This window comes from Crassostrea angulata, chromosome 10, assembly GCF_025612915.1.
Source record: "Crassostrea angulata isolate pt1a10 chromosome 10, ASM2561291v2, whole genome shotgun sequence".
In the NCBI taxonomy this organism is placed as follows: Eukaryota; Metazoa; Mollusca; class Bivalvia; order Ostreida; family Ostreidae; genus Magallana; species Magallana angulata.
The window spans coordinates 987924-1008850 of NC_069120.1; the positions used below are offsets into that span (position 1 = coordinate 987924).

The 20927-nt window shown below is 34.3% G+C and overlaps 1 protein-coding gene and 2 long non-coding RNA genes across 3 annotated transcripts; 1 reads left to right on the forward strand and 2 right to left on the reverse strand.

Annotated features, from left to right (window-relative positions):
• Positions 1–820: 820 nt before the first annotated feature.
• On the forward strand, positions 821–3326 carry LOC128164551 (tripartite motif-containing protein 3-like). The gene is made up of 2 exons (XM_052828465.1): positions 821–861; positions 1202–3326. The coding sequence occupies exon 2, from the start codon at positions 1240–1242 to the stop codon at positions 2917–2919; it is 1680 nt and encodes a 559-aa protein (XP_052684425.1). The 5' UTR covers positions 821–861; positions 1202–1239; the 3' UTR covers positions 2920–3326.
• Positions 3327–12090: 8764 nt separating this feature from the next.
• LOC128164566 (uncharacterized) lies at positions 12091–14626 on the reverse strand. Its single transcript, XR_008240965.1, has 3 exons — positions 14277–14626; positions 13969–14033; positions 12091–13337 (listed from the first exon to the last, which is right to left on the reverse strand). It is a non-coding gene; the product is annotated as an uncharacterized LOC128164566 (long non-coding RNA).
• Positions 14627–16906: 2280 nt separating this feature from the next.
• On the reverse strand, positions 16907–20889 carry LOC128164568 (uncharacterized). The gene is made up of 3 exons (XR_008240968.1): positions 20771–20889; positions 18169–18284; positions 16907–17026 (listed from the first exon to the last, which is right to left on the reverse strand). It is a non-coding gene; the product is annotated as an uncharacterized LOC128164568 (long non-coding RNA).
• Positions 20890–20927: the final 38 nt, after the last annotated feature.

Consider the following 20927-nt stretch of genomic DNA (forward strand, 5'->3'; position numbering starts at 1 on the left):
GAGGCCCTAATAATGGATAACAGAGAGAGAGAGAGAGAGAGAGAGAGAGAGAGAGAGAGAGAGAGAGAGAGGTAACTACATTTAGTAAAGTGCTGTCTTTGGTGGTTGATATGAAGGTCAGAAAAGCTCTCCCCAAAACATGTCGCCACAGAGACATGCACCATTTAAGAGACAACCTGCCCCCAATTCAGGACAACACCCACCAGTCAAGACGAACTTGACTCCAACATAAAGACCACTTGTCCCCTATGACATTCTTTTTATTAATTTATGAATGTACTATTGGCTTCCCCGAGAATAGAGCGCAAGGTTGTTTCAGCTTCATGTACCGGTACACAAGCCCACGCATCATTATTTTTTATTTTGTCACACTTCACAATAAATAATGGTGTTGAAGCAAACACACCCTTTCATGTCCCCCACTCTAATAAAATATTGGAAATACCCAAATTTTCATGCCAAAACGCCGATTTTGTGGAACTAAATCATTTCATACCTCAACTACGACATTAATTAGGTATATGGAGTTCAGTTTTGATATAAAGAAATTGTATATGGTTTTAATTCTCTTTCAGCCATCTACACATGTATTAACGTTCTTAATTCAATTTTCATTTCTTGGCAGAACATTTTTTGAATATGTCACAAATAATCATGTGGCTGACATACTCAGAGACTTCTACAATGTTTTAATAAAAGTTTTCACATGATCCCCAACACAGGACAGACAGAGGGGGGATAAAAGAAATAGGTCATCTATTTAGTCCGTCCCTGAGACATTTAAAATCTATCACGTGACTTTAGGCAGGTAACCAGACCAGGAAGAGTAAATACCTGGAGCCGCCATGATAGAAGTTTAAGGTAAATCAGTTTGTACCTATCGGAATAACAGATATATTCTACTTTGAATGGATAAAAAATAGTGAAAATATCTTTTTATTCATTAGACCAAGAAAGTGTTTTGATATTTATATTATAATTATGATATCAATTTTAACAATTACACTGTAAAAACATGCAAGGACAGGAAAAGGTCAAAGTACAGTATATATATACTAAAGATAAATATGAATGATACACACAGGCAGTTTACTTTATAACAGAATAGGTATGTAGTCATAATAACAAACATTTAATTTCTTATAGGCACTAAAGCATTGGGAGTTTCAAGAGATAAATAATCATAGATATTTGATTTCAGGATCTAGTACTCCAGTAATTTACATCGTGTGCCTGACCATGTACCCTAGGACTTGGGCCCAGGATGTGTTACGGTGTCGTCTCTGTGAGACCCCGGGCCCCCCTTTGTATTGTGATATTTGTCACATACATCTGTGTAAAGCCTGTGTGGGGGAACATCTCTCTGATGAATCCACAGAACACAAAGTGGTGCCATTTAAAAAGAGGGGATCTACTCCAAATTACCCAAAGTGTCCTAAACATTCCACAAAACAATGTGAACTTCACTGTGAACAATGTGACATTCCTATTTGTGCACTCTGTATTTCTGGAGAACATTTAGGACATAAACCAGTTGACATTGTTTTACATATTGAAAGCAAAAAAGAACTTTTACAGAGAGAAATGCAAGAGTTAGAGAAATCCATTTCTCCTAAATATCAACAGATTGCCTCTAATATCCCAGTTCAGAAAGCTGCTCTGAATAAAAACAGCCAGAAATTGACAACAGCAATAGACAAACATGGAGAAGCCTTGCACAGAGAAATAGACACCATTATACAGAAACAGAAATCTGATCTCAATGAAATGGACACCAAACACCTGGCCGTCCTCAACAAACAGGAAGGTGAAATCACACGCACCATTGATGAAATCACACAGAGCATTGCTGAACTGAAGAAGTTACAGCACTCCAATGATGTCAGCCGTGTCTCTGCCTACAAATCCAAGATTGCTGAATTCAGAAGATTGCCTCCTAAACTCACCGTGTCCTTACCAAGTTTTACCCCTCAGAAGATCAACAAAGAACAGCTTTATCAACAGTTTGGTTCTCTGTCAGCGTCATCTATCAAAACAGAAGAACAAGTCTACACCATGGATTCCCCCGGTGCTGAGTCCTCTCCCCCGGACAGACCGCTCATTGATGTACCACGGATCATCACGGAGATAAACACCGAGTATGGAGACTCTAATAGATTAGGCAGTGTGTCCTGTCTGAGTGATGAAGAACTATGGACGCGTGGTTGGGACAACAAGATGAGACTGTACAACCTAAAGGGAAAACTAGTGAAGTCAGTCAAAACCAAGTCAGGGAACGATCCACGAGACATAGCAGTGACAAGGAGTGGGGATCTAGTTTATACTGATGATGATAGAACTGTGAACATAGTGAAGAATACACAGATACAGACAGTGATCAGACTACGGGGGTGGAGTCCTCTCTGTGTCTGTAGTACCTCCTCTGGTGACCTCCTGGTTGTCTTGGTCAGTGATGATTATAAACCAACAAAAGTTGTGCGTTACTCTGGCTCCACAGAGAAACAAAGTATTCAGTACGACGACAAAGGACAACCTCTCTATTCATCTGGTGGATTATATAATGCTAAATACATCAGTGAGAACAGGAACCTAGATATCTGTGTGTCAGACTATAGAGCCCGTGCAGTAGTGGTGGTCAATCAGGCCGGGAAACTCCGGTTTACCTACACTGGTCCTCCCTCTACTACCGAGGTACCATTTAATCCATACGGCATCACAACAGACAGCCAGGGTCGGATCCTGACAGCAGACTGTGACAACCACCGTATCCACATCCTGGATCAGGACGGACAGTTCCTCCGCTACATTGACAACTGTCATTTACAGCGTCCACATGGTTTATGTGTGGACACCAGAGACAACCTCTTTGTGGCTGAGTTGATCACAGGTAAAGTGAAGAAAATCCAGTATTACATGTAAACAAACTGTGTGTATTACCAACAAATATGTAAACTGTGGGTATGTTTCATTGATATGAACTATATATAAACACAGTATATGTATTATATACAAACAAACCATGTGTATATATTATATGTAAACAAAGTGTGTGTATAAATAACAGAAAATGTACATGTAAACAACATGGCTGTTTATATTACAGGTGAACAATCTCTATAATCATGATAATTTATACTTCATTGTATACTGATGCATGTAAGCAAATGAATATACTACTGTATATAGTAAACAGACTGATAAAGATATTACATACAAATTAATTATGATTGTGAATTATGCTGATTTTTTTAATTTTTAAAATAATAACTCAATGCATATTTATAATTCTTACTATGCAAACTTTGTTTTAATAAATTATTTAATAACCTGTTACTGCCATTTCTTTGATTAAATATTGATGAATTTAATTACCTGATTACTTACTTGTATTTCATATGCAAACAGTCCTTCCAATTACTTCCATAATGTTGTAGACACTTAGACTGTCACAGCAATACCTGCATATGAAATATGTTAATTAAAAAGCATGTAACGCCTCTATGGCACTTCAGAAGAAAGAATTAGGAATACAATAGATATATCTCACAACAAACAAGAGGCCCAAGGGCCCTAAAGTTCACCTGAGTATGTAGAGGATTCACAGAATCGCAGCTAACAGTTTTAGTTATTAAAACAAAATAGGCTGTAGTATTTTGCTTAGAAACAAGATTTCACGATTCATGGGATTACAAATAGTTCAGAAGATAATGGATTTGGTATTCTGAAATCTTCAAAATATTTGATTTTATTCAATGGCTAGAGAAGGGAGAATTATGACCAACATGAGTAAGTTGACTTATTTTGTCATGAGGTTAATGTTCTTTTATTTCCAGCATGTAAATCATAAATTATTTAAATAAATATATGTATGTATTTAAAAAAGAAAGATACAGAACCACTCAACCAAAGGTTATAAATTTTACTATTACGGTCAAATATCTTTATCTCATCTAAACCATCTACTCAGTTTTTTGTTGCCCCCCCCCCCCCACACACACACACACGAATCTTTAATCTAAGGGTCATGCTTTTTGCATTTTGCACTTCTGGTTGATCCTCATACTGCACTTAGATGACCAATCACCCCCCCCCCCCCAACGAAGAAAAATAGTCTCATCCCACACAACGCCAGTGACATTGACTCAGTAAAGTCATCAACAAAACCAAGAACTTAGTTTTCTGCAAGATGCCCGGTAGTATATATAAAATATAATTTCAGTGATTTGCTCCATGATTTACTATATTACAAAAAGAGTCCCACCCTAACAGCAGAACCACTGACTGAGAGGGCATACATTTTACAATTTTGGTACAGACTTAGTTTTCTGCAAGATGTTCGATAGTATGATATATAATTATAATGATTTGCTCCATGATTTACTAATATATTACAAAAAAAGTCCCCCCTGAGAGGGCATAAATTTTACAATTTTGGTACAGACTTCCCTCTCCATCTTATCACGTAAATAGTTTGACTGCTAACACTTCAGTAGTAGAGTGGAAATTCCTCAAAGAATCATAGAATCCATATTTAGTATATGGACGCTAAAAACCAAACTTAAAACAAAAACCCCGGACCCATGGGCCAAAATTTTACAATTTTCTTGTTGGCATCCATGCATATCATAACCATGTACACTGCTGAATGTTCGACAACATAGGGAATTTTTCAAAATTGAATTTATTTTTACAGTTTTTACCCAAATTATATGATACATTAACACATTAAATATAGTCAGGATAGGTAATCCTAGCTAGCAGGCTAAAAAAAACCTGAAAATTTTTAAAATTAATGAGTACTAATGCACGAAGGACGACTGCATGACAATAAACGAAAACGCATCGCAATACATGTAGGTCACCCAAGTCACTCAGGTGACCTAATAAGGAAGGTTACTTATAATGCTTTTTACAATGATAATTATTTTGATTTTGTACAAGTACGAACCTCCACATGGTCACGTTGGTTAGAATTATAACTTCTCTCTGCCCCTCACAGGAAACCATCCAGATGCAGCGTATCGAAAGTTCTCACCCCTACAATATTCACTCTTGTTTTAATACATTGTTAGGGTTTAATACAGTTTTGTACATATAAGATAACTAGCCTGTTTGTGTTGTATTTGTATATAGTTTATCTCCTTATTATACTGTAAAATTCATTTATTTTACAATTTCTACAGATTAAAATTAAATAAACGTGTAATTTATCAATAACAATTGAAGCATTGCCATGGCATTGATGAATGCTTAAATGGTGAGGTACATTCTTGAGAATATTATTGATCAAATTTGTTTAAACAGTTATAAATCTATATAAATGAATACACACAGTTGTCCATGTTCCTGATACCTACACAAAGGTTTACCTGATCTGTTTTGTTTGAAACTTGGTAGGTTGGCACTTGTCTCTGTATTTAACAGGACCTGTTTAACGTATCTGTAGATTCATGTAGAAATGATATCATTTAGAGGAAGAAAGAGTTTTAGAGTAACAAAATTTATTCAGTCATGTTAAATTGTCCCTGTATTTAATGTATCTGTAGATTTCTTGTAGAAATGACATCCTTTAGAAGAATAAAGAGTTTCAGACTTACAAAATTTATTCAGTTATGTTAAAATGTTATAATTGTCATTGAATTTTTTAGTCATAATACACATGGTGATTAGTTTTAACATCCCTGTCACACATTATAAACAAATAGCCCATTGAAATATTCGGAGCATATAAATATTTTTTGTTTAAATTTTTGCATTATTTAATTGTTTTGTATCTTACCAATATTATTAGTTTTTCATTTCACTCCTGCATGTTTTCTGAAAAAAATTGGATATATTAACGTGTTATATTTTAAAGAAATTTATTTTAAAACCACTGAATTCTTTGAGAAAAAATAAATTGTTACAAAACTTAGACATGACTAGACATCAATACTCTACAGTGAAACTGCATTTAGTCTGTGTACTGTATTCAATAAGAATATATTTGGCATTGATAGCCTATTTACCACAGAAATGGGTTTCAAAACAATAAATCTTCACATCAATAATATCGTCTGTTTTACTTTTACAAAAGTTGTATCTCGATTCCGATCGGTTTTCTGTGACGCTAAATTGCTACGAGAGACACAGCATATTAAGACATTCATTAAAAGGTTTCAATGATAAAGATTAAAATGCTCGTAATTCAAATAATAATAGATAAAAATCTCAGTATTTTGATACACATAAGTTCTTGCAAAATGTGATGGCACTTGGTCAAGGTCTTCCACACAGTTGTTTATTTTATTAAAGTTTATTTTATAAATGTTTATTTTATAAATGTTTTTTTCTAATTCCTGGTGGTTATTTAAAGCGAAAATTATATAATTTTATTGGTGATTAATTTTTATTAGGAACTGAAACATATCTCTTTATCAAATAAACCTTTATCATGTAAAATAAATAAAAATGAAACGTCTAAAAAAAATCAACGCAGGCCGACTTTAATTTTTTTTGCGTAAAAACTACAACACCAAAACTGCAAAATTTAATATTGTGCAATATACACCAACCCTAGTGTACCTGCAAATATCCTGGAAAATCTACCATCTGTTTTTATTTAGGGGTCCTCTTAAAATATGGGTACATATACGATTGGGATATACGTTTATAGGAAGTTGCAATTTTTTGCACTTCAAATCAAAAAATGCTACAATACATAGACGTCGAAAGCAAATTGAAAGTGAGGAGGGGGGGGGGGGGGGGGGTTAGCCTTATCCGAAATCTTGACAAGACAAAAAAGCATAAAAAGAACAAAAACAAAAAAAACACCGTCTCCTCCTATCCTCACGATTCTAATTCGGGGGTGAGGTTTAAATGATCGATTTATTCATTCTGTTTAATTATGTCTACAACATCAATTCCACCATCTGGTAATTAAATTGACTCATCTCAAGATATCAAAAATTAATGCACGAAATTTGCAATTTATTTTGAGTGTATTGCAAACGTATATTGGTACAATGAATTCATTCATTAGAAAATTAGAAAAATTAACCACAAGGAGAGAATATTTTTGTTTTCAAAATTTCTAAAGCTTACATTTTCTACTTTTTATTTTATGTCAATTCATCTAGAAAGCTTCATTTTATCATTACATCATAATATCACGACGACAACACCCCTTCACCACCCCCCCCCCCATCAAATGACGCCATGGAAAAATAAAAAAAATTCAGAACGAAAATTTTTTATGTATGTGTATTTTGTTTATTGTGTTCCAATTTTCAAAAATCAAAAAATATATAAAAAATATCAAAATAATTTCTGAAAAGGTGCAAATACATCGACTTTTACAGGAATCATCAAAAGCAACTATAAAGTTGGCCATCATTAACCTTTTTCATTGCTGGATCCTCTGATTATTTCCTCCTCTATATCCTAAATAAATCTATTTTTAACCCCAAAAAAACACTTTCTTGTCGATCTGGTTTTTGAAAACAATTTTTCTGTGTATTATAAATGAAATAAAAAGGTTTTGTTGTTTGTTGTTAAAGGTCCATTCAGATACATTTGTTTGTCATGGATAAATTAACGTATTGTAGTTGATGAACACAATTTTCTCTCCTCCTGTGGAACACAAATCTTAAAATAAGATATATTTCAGACAGCCAGGAACACGTCGTATTTAATTACAATAAAACACAAGCTGTCTTAAGATTATAATTAGAGTCTGTTATACATTGTAACATTTTTTATTTTTTAAATAAACAATAACCCTCTTATCATTAATTATTTGAAGAAAAAATCGTCCCAAGTTATTCAAAATGATATATTCGAAGAACATTTTACGGATATTCTTAGCGTGACATTGGCCTGTGTCCTGGATAAAGCATACTGTGTGTCCCATAAGAAAAATATGGTGGCATATTGCTGACCCCTACATGCAAGATAAATTAAATTATGTCAACATAACTATCTTGCATGTTGACAAAATTTATATTGCATGTAGAGGCAGAACTAACCAAAGAAAAGGGATCGACAACAATCTAGGCTTGAAGAAAACTCATTTCACTGTCTACTTTTACAAACGGTTAAATAATACAGTTTTTTCATGTTAAAGATGTCACTATAGATATCAATGTCCGATGAGTATTGTTTACAAGATCTTCATCCACATGTCAATGAATTTAGATACGAAGGGGTAATTAGTAGGAGAGTAAGGACATTGAACATGACATGTTCATAAAGCAGTCCTTCTCAAAACACTTGCATTTTTCTGTAGTTTGTTTGACAAAGACGGTACAAAAAGTCAAGGATACACGATTATTTAATTGACTTCCATCACTTATGAAATTTAATGCACTCCCATTACACATCCTATGCCTAGATAAATCAATCAGTCTACCAAAAAGATGGTAGGATGCTCAACATGATGATGTAGGATTAACGGCCAAATTTCCTCTCATATGTGAATAATGAGAACACAATTAGGGTAAAATAACTGCCTACAGTTCTAGAGACCTTGGCCAAAGCTGACAATGGATACCCCTGGGTGTACCCTTCCTGTACTCAGCGTTCGGTAGCTCTCCTGGCCAAAATTTGTAAAGGCATAAATACAGTTTGGAAAAATAACATCATCCCTGGTTACCCCTACAGCCAAAAACCAAGGACAGAAAACGATAGATTTACGAGTCGCTGTAAATGTTTTTGTCTGAAGCTTACCTCTGAGATGACTTATAGATAAGAGGATACAGTTATCATAGTTGACTAGTGTCATTTGCCATACCAGTAATGCTTACTTTGTGTACTTTACTTTATATTTAAGAAATTAAAAACATTCTTTGAGTATTATGAGATGATCATTATGATGTAGCGTTACAATTGGGCGTTATACCAAGAATTACAATACTAATGGTTCGAAATTTATACTCTGTATTAAAACAAAAACCCTGCATGAAATATACAATGAGAGTATGCCTTATAATATGCATAACATGATAATGATATAAACAATTTATACACAACAATTATACGATGTTCATAATTATATGAGTTATCGGTCTTACATAAACAATTACTCCATCCATGTAATTTCTACACGTTCATATGCAACATTACTAAGTCATTTATTTATACATTTAGAGATCGATATATCATATCCATTTCCATATAAACAATCTATAGATATATTTAGGTAACAAAAAATTGTAATTTGTGATTGGGATCAGGTTCCACTTCAAATAATTATGACAAATGCTGTTAATCAAGTCAGGATCCTGTTAAACATTAATATGTGCGTATAGAACACTATATTTGATAAATCCCAACAGATAATAATTTTTACGGAATCGAATGTAACCTTGTGGACTCAACTATGTTGGTGAAACCAAAGGTTCACTGAGCAAACGAATATCAGGTCACAGATTACAAATCAATAGCGGTGGTCAGCAGCTTTTATACAAACATTTTAATTCCCCTGATCATTCTTTTTTCTCTATGAAAGTTGAAATTCTAGAAAAAAGTTACCATTATACCAATAACCCATCGCTGAGTACGCAATTCCGTAGACAACAAAAAGAACTTTGGATCAGAAAACTAGGTACGGCCTTTCCGTATGGATGCAACGATATTGTGAATTTCAACTCCACAGTTTACCAATGTTAATGTAATGGGACTTTTTAACAACACCAAGAGACGAAGGCGAAGTCATGGACATCAATCCACAGTGTACCAATGTTAATGTAATAGGACTTTTTAACAACACCAAGAGACGTAGGCGTAGTCATGGACATCGGTCTTATAACAAACCAATTATACACGATGTGTCTTTTTGATTCATTATTACCCTATGTAAAAAAAGAATTGGGTCTCTATTTCATTCGCACCAAACTTTACTCTGTCCCTTTGAAAGAGTTAAACAATCTTCTTCAAAACGTCAAGGAAAGGCACCGGCCGCTTTTTGGCTTTTTTACTTTTCCGGAATTCAGACTCGAATCCATGATTATGGATATTGCTTATCATCGGCTTTTTAAATCTACAAAAAAACAGAAAATACTGCTCATGCACTACGTTATTTTTTCAAACTGCAGTATGCCAACAAGGGAATCGATGCCGTTAATACTAACACTATTCTTAATCACAAAAAAAGTTCAGTCCTGCATTCCACCATATTTCAAGTTAAAGTCAACCCCTTGTATTTCAAATTATACTTCAACCCTTCAATTATAAACAAACTCTACAAGACCTTAATATTGAACATCTGAAAGATAATCCTCCAGCGTGCTCATGTTCTTCCTCACCCTACAACTATAGTCCTGCCGAACACGTCATTACTGGTGATGTTAATCTAGTTAACAACGAAGACCTAAATCACTTATCATGAAAGGATCAAAATTTATGGAACCTAGATCCTTCACATGGCGTCGTATCATGATTACGCCAAGCGATGGGCAAAATCCGAAGAAGAAGACATTGATACCTTGTCAGAGTGGGTTAAAGACATCAGATGTACATTAAAATCTCGTATTAAATGACTATGAGATCAGATGAGACCATCTATCCTTCTGTTTTCAAAGAACAGAAGTGAGAAAAGAACTAGACAGATTGCACGATCAGTATTATCGTGCACCTGCTCTTAAGGCAAGAAACAGCATTGTCTTTGTTTGTAAGGCACATTAAATAAAAAGCATTTTCGAAGAACTAGGTTTCGATTCAGTAGTAATCCTACTTACACCCAGAGCAGCCTTTCCAAGCAGGAAATACTTCAAAATCATAAATCGGTTATGGATATCGCCAACAAACAAAATGAATTTGATTTACCTTATTTGTACTGGATTCCAAAGCTTCACAAAAATCCTTACAAACAGAGATATATAGCAGGTTCCAGTAAATGCTCCACCAACCCTCTCTCTTCACTCCTTACTAAAATTCTTACAGTAGTGAAAAAGAAACCTCAAGAGTACTGTACAACAATATACTCCAAAAGTGAATCAGATGTGGATACTAAAAAACTCTAAAGAATTATTAGAAAACTTGAGGTCTCAAAATCTTACCAAAATCAATAGCATCAAAACTTATGATTTTTCAACGCTTTATACAACCATTCTTCATGACAAATTAAAATCTAGGCTTTTTGATATCATCGACAGTTGTTTCTTCAACAAAAAAAGAAGTCGTAAAAATGCTCACCTTGTCATTGCAAATCTAAAAAATTATTTTATTAAAAACCATTCTGATTGCACACACAAGTACTCTGAAGATGCTTAAGTTTCTGATAGACAACATCTATGTAGTTTTTGGAAATCAAGTCTTCCAACAATCTGTTGAAATTCCCATTGGTACAAAACGTGCTCCATTGTTAGCAGACCTATTTTTGTATTCTTATGAAGCAGAATGTATTAAAAAACTTGTATGTGAAAAAAATAAATCACTCGCTGTGGCCTTCAACTCAACATTCAGGTATATCGACGACGTATTATCAAATAACAATTGTTATTTCCATACTTACGTCGACTCAATATATCCCAGTGAATTTAAAATAAAAAATACCACTGAGTCTGCGTCATCTGTTTTATATTTGGATATTTTATTGGAAATTGACACTGACGGTAACCGAACAACAAAACTTAATGATAAAAGCGATGACTTCAATTTTTTTTATAGCCAACGTTCCTTACTTATGTAGCAATATACCTTCATCACCTGCATATGGTGTTTTTGTCTCTCAGTTAATTCGATACGCAAGGGCATGCTCTTCGTATGAACAGTTTCTAGGGCGAGGCAAGCTACTGACAAACAAGTTGATAAAACAAAACTATCAACAGTCTCGTTTGAAGTCATCTTTTTGTAAGTTCTTAGGTCGATACAACGACCTTGTCAGCAAATACAATCTTCCACTGGGTTTCATGATGACTGACGTTTTTCATACTAATAGTTAGACCAAAATTAAACACCTAATTGTCTACGTACTTTTTTCGTTTTTTTTTTTACCCGATTACGTCAAAACTATCGACAATCAAAAATATTTACGCTATTTAATTAGAGTTTAACTGTGAATTAAGAAGTAAAAGAACTTACAGTATGAAGTCATGTCAGAAGTCATATTGAGTTGTATATCTCAGACATATAATGTCCAACTCTCCTGAGTTCGAAAGAAAACTACCTGCTATGCACCGCGGGAAAATTCTCCCAGCCAATCAACAACCAGAATTAAATATAAAACTGACCCTTTGGTATTTTTAATTTTAAGGGATAACACGTATAACAGTTTAATATAAATGATTTTATCATTGTAATGATAAAAGTAAATTTATACAGCTGAAATAAAAAATGCCAAAAATAATATGTAGAAAATTTAACACAATCACAATTATGGCTCGAAGGGCTATATGATAGATTGGATCACGCCACATCCTTAATGCCTCACAATACTCAAAGAATGATTCTTTATTAATTATTCGTGTATTTAAATGATTTTTGGCAATTGTACGATCAAATATTATACCACATTGACATTTTTACGCTATTTTCATTTTATATAAGTACATGTATGCAAGCCCCGCTTACAACAGCAAAGAATACGTCTTTTGCGTTATTGATGAAATTATTAAACGATACATTACAAATTTAATTTGAATCGTTATTACAGACTTAGTAGGCCTCCATCGGTCGCAGACGACCATGGGATATTGTATCCTATTTTGTCTTTCTCTGACAGCAACGTTTGTGGCTGAAAAGTCCTATACGGGAGAGACGTTCTTTTCCGCAAGAGTCACATATGTAAATGGTTTCTGATCTTTTGGGGTTAAGCGCTGCTTTCGTTGTCCGCGTTTTCTGCTGCATGCACAAACTTTTTTTCCCCTGACTTGATCTGTCTAAGTAGTGTGGACCTCCATCTGGGTCGATCTGCTGCTAGGTCTTCCCAAGATCGCACGTCAATATCAAGGGCCTTCATGTCTCTTTTTACGACATCCTTGAATCGAAGTTGTGGGTGCCCAGTGCTTAGTTTCCCAGTTCTCAATTCTCCATACAAGATGTCCTTGGGAATACGTCCGTCATCCATTCGATGCACATGCCGGAGCCAGCATAACGTGCGCTGTCGAAGCATAGTGAACATTCTTGGAAGGTTCGCCCGAGACAGGACTTCTGTGTTAGGCACCTTGTCCTGCCATGAAATGCCTAGGATGCGGCGCAGACATCGCTACCGTACAGCAAGGTGCTGATTATGCAGGCGTTGTATACTGCCATTTTGGTACTAGTTTTTAGTGTGGGCTTTGTCCAAACTCTTTTTGAAAGTCGAGCGAGAGTGGATGTAGCCTTTCCGATCCTCTTGCTCAACATCACAGACTAAGACGCTGAAAAATGTAGATATACTTTAAAATATTCTTTGGTGAAATTATGTAAGTTAGCGTTTTTTAACTTGATAGCAAAAACAAGATTCTTTTTATGCAATATTACACGTTACAATTGTGAATTCAGCCAACCTTTTAAAAAAGAAAAACCCTAAAACATCAACATTTTATCAACATTTATGAACATCAGTAAAAAGGTCCATAACTATGTATAAAGTCGTATAGTTCGTATGGACCCCCTGAATTTATGCTCTCAAAAAATTCTTCTGAAACGAAAATTAGAAGTGTGATTTTTTTTAATTTGCAAAACTAAAAAAAAAATAACTAAAAGAATAAAATAGGTATTTTTCAAACATTACGTTCATTTATCCAACATCTTGGTTTTTCATTGTAAAATTCCATAATTGCAAGCAATGATTATAAAAAGAGCACGTTGTTACGAGGTTGCTATGAGATTAAATACAAATTTTGCTTAAATGGATTTTTATTTTTACCAAATCTTGCAAAATTACAAAACTTACTGTGTCAAACATGTATTTATTAAAACTAGTATATGTAAATCATTAAATTATTTTGCTAATATCTGCATGTAGTGTAGTATGTTCCTTCATAGCCAGGTTATAAATAGACCTACCTTTTACTGAAGAGTATTGGTGAAGAAGACTTTTTCATATTCTAGCCCATTAGTTAACATCAAACCTACAAATTTATATATAAAGGTTTCTTAGGTAATGGTATTGAACAAAACATACACAGCAGAATAATCAGTTAATGTACAATATCTTAGATTCAAAACAGTAAATATGCAACTCCATGCTAATCAAGAAGGTTGATATCTTGACAAGAACAATTTAAGACAGATAAAAACTTCCTTTAAAATTATTGAAGTTCGGGTGATTTTGGATTGTTAAAATTTCTAGATATTTGTGTAAATATGCCAACCTGTGCAGACAACATTGGTGTCTCAGTAATTGAAACTGTGATCCAGGCCTCATTATTATGAACGTTCAAGGATGAAACAGGAATGGGCTCCCCTGAGCTCAGCTTGTGAACTTGTACACAACCATCAGATGAGGAGGTGGTCAACATTTGGTGGTGCTACGGAGGAAGCAAAGCGGTCAAATTAACAATGGTATAACAAAGATATAGTCCACTCTGAACAAGCGTTCCAATTTTGCTTCAGGATATGACGTTTGTTTTAGAATTCTACAAGAATCATTTTCTTCTTTACAGGAGATTTTCAGGATAGAAATTAACATACCCATTGAAATATGCAGCTATATGATATTTTGATAAAAGTGAGTCATTCTGCTCTCGTACTATTTTTATATTTTTTTCATCATTTTGTGCCCCAACAGTGTATGTAATTTGATACGTATCACTTTTTCAAGTAACGCAGATTGTGTGGTACCATGCTGAGTAAAACAACTACGTGACTTCGTTGAAGATGCAATGTGACGATTATGAATTTATTAAAAAATAAAAACAAAATCTAACTTGTCGTTTTATCACAGAAAAAGACATTTGAAATGTAACTATTGTAAAGCTATTGCTTTTTCAAGATTTACTGTATGCATTAATTGTGATCGATCAAAACTTTTCTCTACATTGAAAACACAAAATATATCAACAAAGGTAAAATTTCTCTACATTGAAAACACAAAATATACCAACAAAGGTAAAATTTCTCTACATTGAAAACAAAATATACCAGCAAAGGTAAAACTTCTAAAAAGTTGTCATTAGTTTCTTACATGTAAAAATTATCACTTTCTTCTACACTTCAAACATATCAACAATAGGAACATTTTACATGCTAGACCATGGTGTACATTTGAATTATTTCAACGGCATTGATGAATTGTTAAAAGGTGTAATACATTCTCAAAAATGATATATATCCACCATATAAATCATGTTTTTATCAGTAATACACACTGTTTATTGATTCCTAACACATACCCTAAGATATACTTGATCTGATTCAGATGAAACTTGGTAGGTTGGCATCTGGCACTGCATTTACAAATGTACTTAGTGGAATTTTCTAAGTTGAATCATCAGACAAATAAACATTTATAGTTTAACGACATAAATGAATAGATACAGTAATTACCTGCCCCTGTTTATAATTTAAAATGCTAACGCAAGTTTCTTTGGGCTGAGGTGTCTTGTACATATTTGTAACTGAAAATTTCTGTGGGCCGAGGTGTCTTGTTCATGGGCCGAGGAGTCAATAGTTTTGGGCCGACCCGTCTGGGCCGACGTGTCAACCGCCCTGGGCCGAGGTGTCGTTGGGCCGAGACGTCCGTCTACCATGTTGATATTAAGTGTTAAAATAAATTGGAAATTATGAAAAATTCAGTTTCAAATAAAAACTTTTAAAACCTTGTCTCAGGCATGCACTTGGAAACTCCTCAAGATTAAGTTTGATTCAATGCAAAAATTGAAACACTTAGAATATAATACATGTTGATGTAACTTGGTGTCCAAGTAGCGTAGTGGACAACGCACTCGCTTGTCACCGCTGCGACCTGAGTTCGATACCCGAGATCGACAGTGGTTGTATGTGATAGGGTATGGCGGTCGCCCGCTTGGACACGTGGGTTCTCTCCGGGTACTCCGTCTTCTTCCCACACCAATAACCCCCTCGCGCTAACATCCGTGCCAACGAGAGATATTAATATAAGTTGTAGAACTTGCTTATCAATCGTTGTAAAATAAATAAAGTTCATGTAATTAACTTGGATAAGGATTATGACCTTACTTACAATCTTCTTATTGAAGATATGGACATTTGAAATCCTTAACTCCAGCAATGACATTGATTCACTGCTTAATGATATATCAGAAAGCCAAAGCTGAAATAAAGGCTAAAATCAAATAGTACCTGAAACTTCTGATTCCTCTGACCAACTCAAAACAAATGTTTCATTCCAGTAACTTTTCATATAAGTGTACACGCTTTTCTTGGAGCATTATAGTAGAATTTATTGATAAACTTTTAAAAGAATTCAAATAAACATTTAACAATCAATGAAATCTTAAACAACACATTTTTAACAAAGAATTAAAACTACACAAATGACATAATATATAGGTTTTTTGACTCTAGACGAGGCATTCAAATTTTCCAAGGTTAATTGTTTTTTGCTGCGTTTTGACAATTGCATAAAATCATTAAGGAGTCAAGATTTGTTGCATTAATTACACAATCAAACACTAAACTCCAAACGTCATACAATGTCAGGACCGTTCAGCAGAAAATGTTCACTCCTTCATGGCACCGGATCCTAGCTCTAATTTTTGAAGAGGTCCATGTTTGCTCTGTTCCTGTTTTGTATTTTTCCTTTGAATCTCTAACTCGATCATCTCCTCTATAGATTTATTGTTTTTGTGATCCCCATCACCCAGACCCTATATTTATTGCAGATCTCACTATATCTCAACTGATCGTGCTTGGCCGCCTTAAATAAACTTTCCTGGATCTCTAACTTGATCATTTCTTCTTTAGATTTGTAGATTTTGTGTTTTCCCATTAGAAGGACTCAATATGTCATTACTGATTTTCCTGTATCTCACCTGATCTTCTCGATCTCGCTCTCAGCCTCCTTGAGTGCCTTCTCCTATATCTCTAACCCAATCATCTCCTCAATAGATTTATTGTTTTTGCAATCCCCATCACCTAGACCCTATATTTTAAAATAAATTCTAAATTAATTCAAGCAAAATTGGCCTAAAAATATTCTTTTACACCCGAACATTTTTAAATTGATAGTGTTGATATTTAGCAGAAATTCACTTTTCTACACGATGACAAAGATTTGATTATGTGCATTTCTGAATGCATCTATTCATATATCTGCATACATTATATTTAAAACTGAACCTGATTTAGCAGAAACTGCTCTCTACTAAAACCACTAATTAGTCTAATTTAATGAAATACACAGCCAAATGTAATACATTTACAGTATATTGATTTCAATTGAACGTAAAATGTTTAAGGGACATCACCAACCTGTTGTTTTTAGACAAACTATGGCCTTCTGTATGATATACATGTATAACTGTATGTGGTACTGACAATATTAAGGTTTATTATACTTTTATGTTAAATACTGAAATCTGATTGCGTTAGCAACACACTTGGCAATGGGTAACACAACAAATTGTTACATGCACATACATTATGCGCGTACGGTTCCCCATAGAATTCACTTCATTTCTTCATGTATATAAAAGCAGTAAAATTTTCTTTAAAATTTAGACATTCAATATAATAAAATAAATAGTGCCTGTTTGGGAAGATTACAGTTGAAATTGACACCCCTCGGAAACCACTGTCAACTGACGCGAAGCAGAGCTTGACAATGGTTTTCTCAGGGTGTCAATTTCAACAGTTACCCTCCCAAACAGACACTATTTATATAATATCAAACACCTCCAATATCTTGATAAACAGTATGGCCTTTTGTATAATATACATGAATAACTCTACATGTATGTGATTTAGACAATATTAAGGTACATCACCCACCTCCCAAATCCTGACAAACATTATGGCCTTCTGTATGATGTACATGTATGACTAAATGTGGTATATACAATATTAAAGTACATCTCCCCACCTCCCGTATCTCGACAAACATTATGGCCTTCTGTATGATGTATATGTATGACTCTATGTGTATAACTGTATGTGGTACACACAATATTAAGGTACATCATCCACTTTCCAAATCTTGACAAACATTATGGCCTTCTGTATTATTTACATATAACACTGCATGTGTATATCTGTTTGTGGTACAGATTAAGGTACATCACCCACCTCCCGTATCTTGACAAACAGTATGGCCTTCTGTTCGTCCGACAGCTCTGACAGGAGGTCAGGGTCGACGGTCATCGTCTGGAGAATCTGCTGTAACATGGTTGACTCTTACTGACCTGTAACCCACAGACAAACCAAACATAATTAACAGTTTGTTTTAATGATGAATTTTCGTTAATTTGAAAGCATTACAATGAAATATTAACAGTACTTGTTAGAGTAAATAAAACACTGCACGTCAAGAACAATATTTGCCATTAAAAAGACACTTCCAAAATCATAATTAAATTTTATTCAATGCTGTTAAATACATCTGGTTTAAAAACTTTTGACATCATTAACACAATTCCTTTAAATAAAGAATTTTATTACTTTGATATCAATACAATGAAAATTTCACTACATATATTACATTTTTACCAACTCTACAAATGTAACACTTTACCACGTTTACAGACTTTCTCTCATATTACCTCTAGATCAAATGGAATCCAGGGTATGTTAAAGGCAATAGATCTATGTTTATGTTTTCTCTAATTTAGAAATGCACAAGGAAATAGTATGTTGATAAATACTTTACTAGACTCAAGAATGTTTGAGTGTTCACAAACAACTTCCTCATAATAATCATTGGCCATACTTCAGTTGTAACGCTTTCTACCTCACGGTCGCTCCGTTAGATTAATGTTCATTGAGACTTTCAGAGTGTGAGAGACAACTTTACAAAGGATTTCAATTCTAAAAATCACTGATATGTATTTTACGTTTAATGTCTCTGTCCTAAAAATTTCAAAATACATGTTTATCTAAATACTTTAAATTACCTTACACAGATGTCAGCTATTTGGTTACAATAAAGCTATTTCTCTGTATTAATTAATTCTAAGTTTCTAACTCTTTCTTCCTCTTCCTTAGATTAAGGACTTAATTGGCCAACATTTAAATAAAACAAATGAACCGCTGATTTAACGGTTTTATATCTTTTACATGATGTTTGTATGTAATTTCAATTCTCTTGGTACAAGACAGATTCAACTGATTCACAGATGAACAGATAATGGTGGTTTAAGATAGAGAGGAGTTTATATATATATAGTGAATTCACTTCCGCTGGGAGTTGGATTGATACGATGACCTGACAATATCTAGGATGACTCCAGTCTGCTGTCATCCCGTTATCTTACTGCTGCCAAAAACAAGCTGATCACATGACTCACGCCAGTCAATCCCTCCCCCTACCGTACACACGGCATCCTGGTACCCCAAACATCTCACTCCTACCCCCCTCCAGTAAGTAATCAACACCAGATACCTGGGAGCAGAGTCAACACACAGTTTTTATCATATCACTACAGAGTTCCAATCACACTGAGAATCTACAAAATGTCTTGTAGAATTCCGCTGAATGGCAGTTTTTAATCTTGAATGCTGAGGATGTTTTGATCTGACTGGTTGATAAGAAATCAAAATACACACATCTATATTTTTCTTTCTTCCAATATAAATAAAAAATCTAGACAGGAGTTTTGAAGAAAGAGAGAAGCGATGTTTTACTAAATCTCTGCACAACAAGGAATACAAAAACACAAACAACTTGTGTATATATCCTTTGTTTTAACAACATTGGGACATTAACTGTTTGCTGAATCACTGCTTCCCAGATGTTCCCTATTCCTTATCCATAGACCTAATGTGTGTAATAACGTCTGTGTTGTAAGGTGGAGAATGACATTCAATGAACTGGTATCATTGTCTTGTTTATCAGTAAGTAGAATACTACTTCCTCTGTATATTGTTACATCACAGTACATCATATCATACAACACTGGTATCAGCGACTAACTACCCACCACAAAATCATGAAAGTTAACTTAGGAACAAATGCATTATTTGACTACAACAAGTTTTGTAAAGACAGCCCCCCCCCCTGCAAAAAAAAATCATTGCTCAGTGCCAATGTAAATCAATAACACACATAATTTTGTACAGTGTAGTTTTCTCTTCCATGAAATTCAATACAGTATAGCTGACATAGATATGTCAACAATTGGTAAGTATTATCAACATGACCTAAATTTTAAATTGTTTAATGGGGACAAGAATATTTGCATGTTTGAATAAATTAAAGCAACTCAAACAATGTAAATGATCAGTAAAACTATTTATTATATAGGTAACAGCCCTTAAGGTCAAATTCAACAAGTTTGTCTATTAGCTTGTAATGACAATCTTCAAGTCATCCCATTCTGACAATGACATCAAAATGAAAGGAATTACACTCTCTGATTTCTCTCTTGATGCAGACAAGTGAAAGGTATAGTTTAAAATGTCCAATATCATTCCATTGCTTACCAAAGCATTAGTTGAGAGAGAGAGAGAGAGAGAGAGAGAGAGAGAGAGAGAGAGAGAGATTTTCACAACGAGATAATCGTACTCCAGTCAATTTAATATGCGTGTATTCGCATCACAGACATTAAGTAAATAGCAAAAACAACCAACAACTGAGAATTGCTAACCAACAGGCCGCAACAACCGAACATTTCGTCTCTTCTCTTATAACAGCTGTGTAACAAGGGGCAACATCTTTTAATGCTCTACTTACGATTCGACCAATGCAATCAATGCCGTGCTGAAATGATATGGCGGAAACTAATGCATCATTCTTCCATAGTTAATGTCTTCTACACTAAATATAAGTCCATAGCATCATGCTGTTTTGTGAACTTTACCAAAACTTCCTGTTGGTGGCGCTGCTAACC

Coding starts and splice junctions, on each gene's coding strand:
- LOC128164551 (XM_052828465.1), top strand. CDS start 1,240: ATGTACCCTAGGACTTGGGCCCAGGATGTGTTACGGTGTCGTCTCTGT.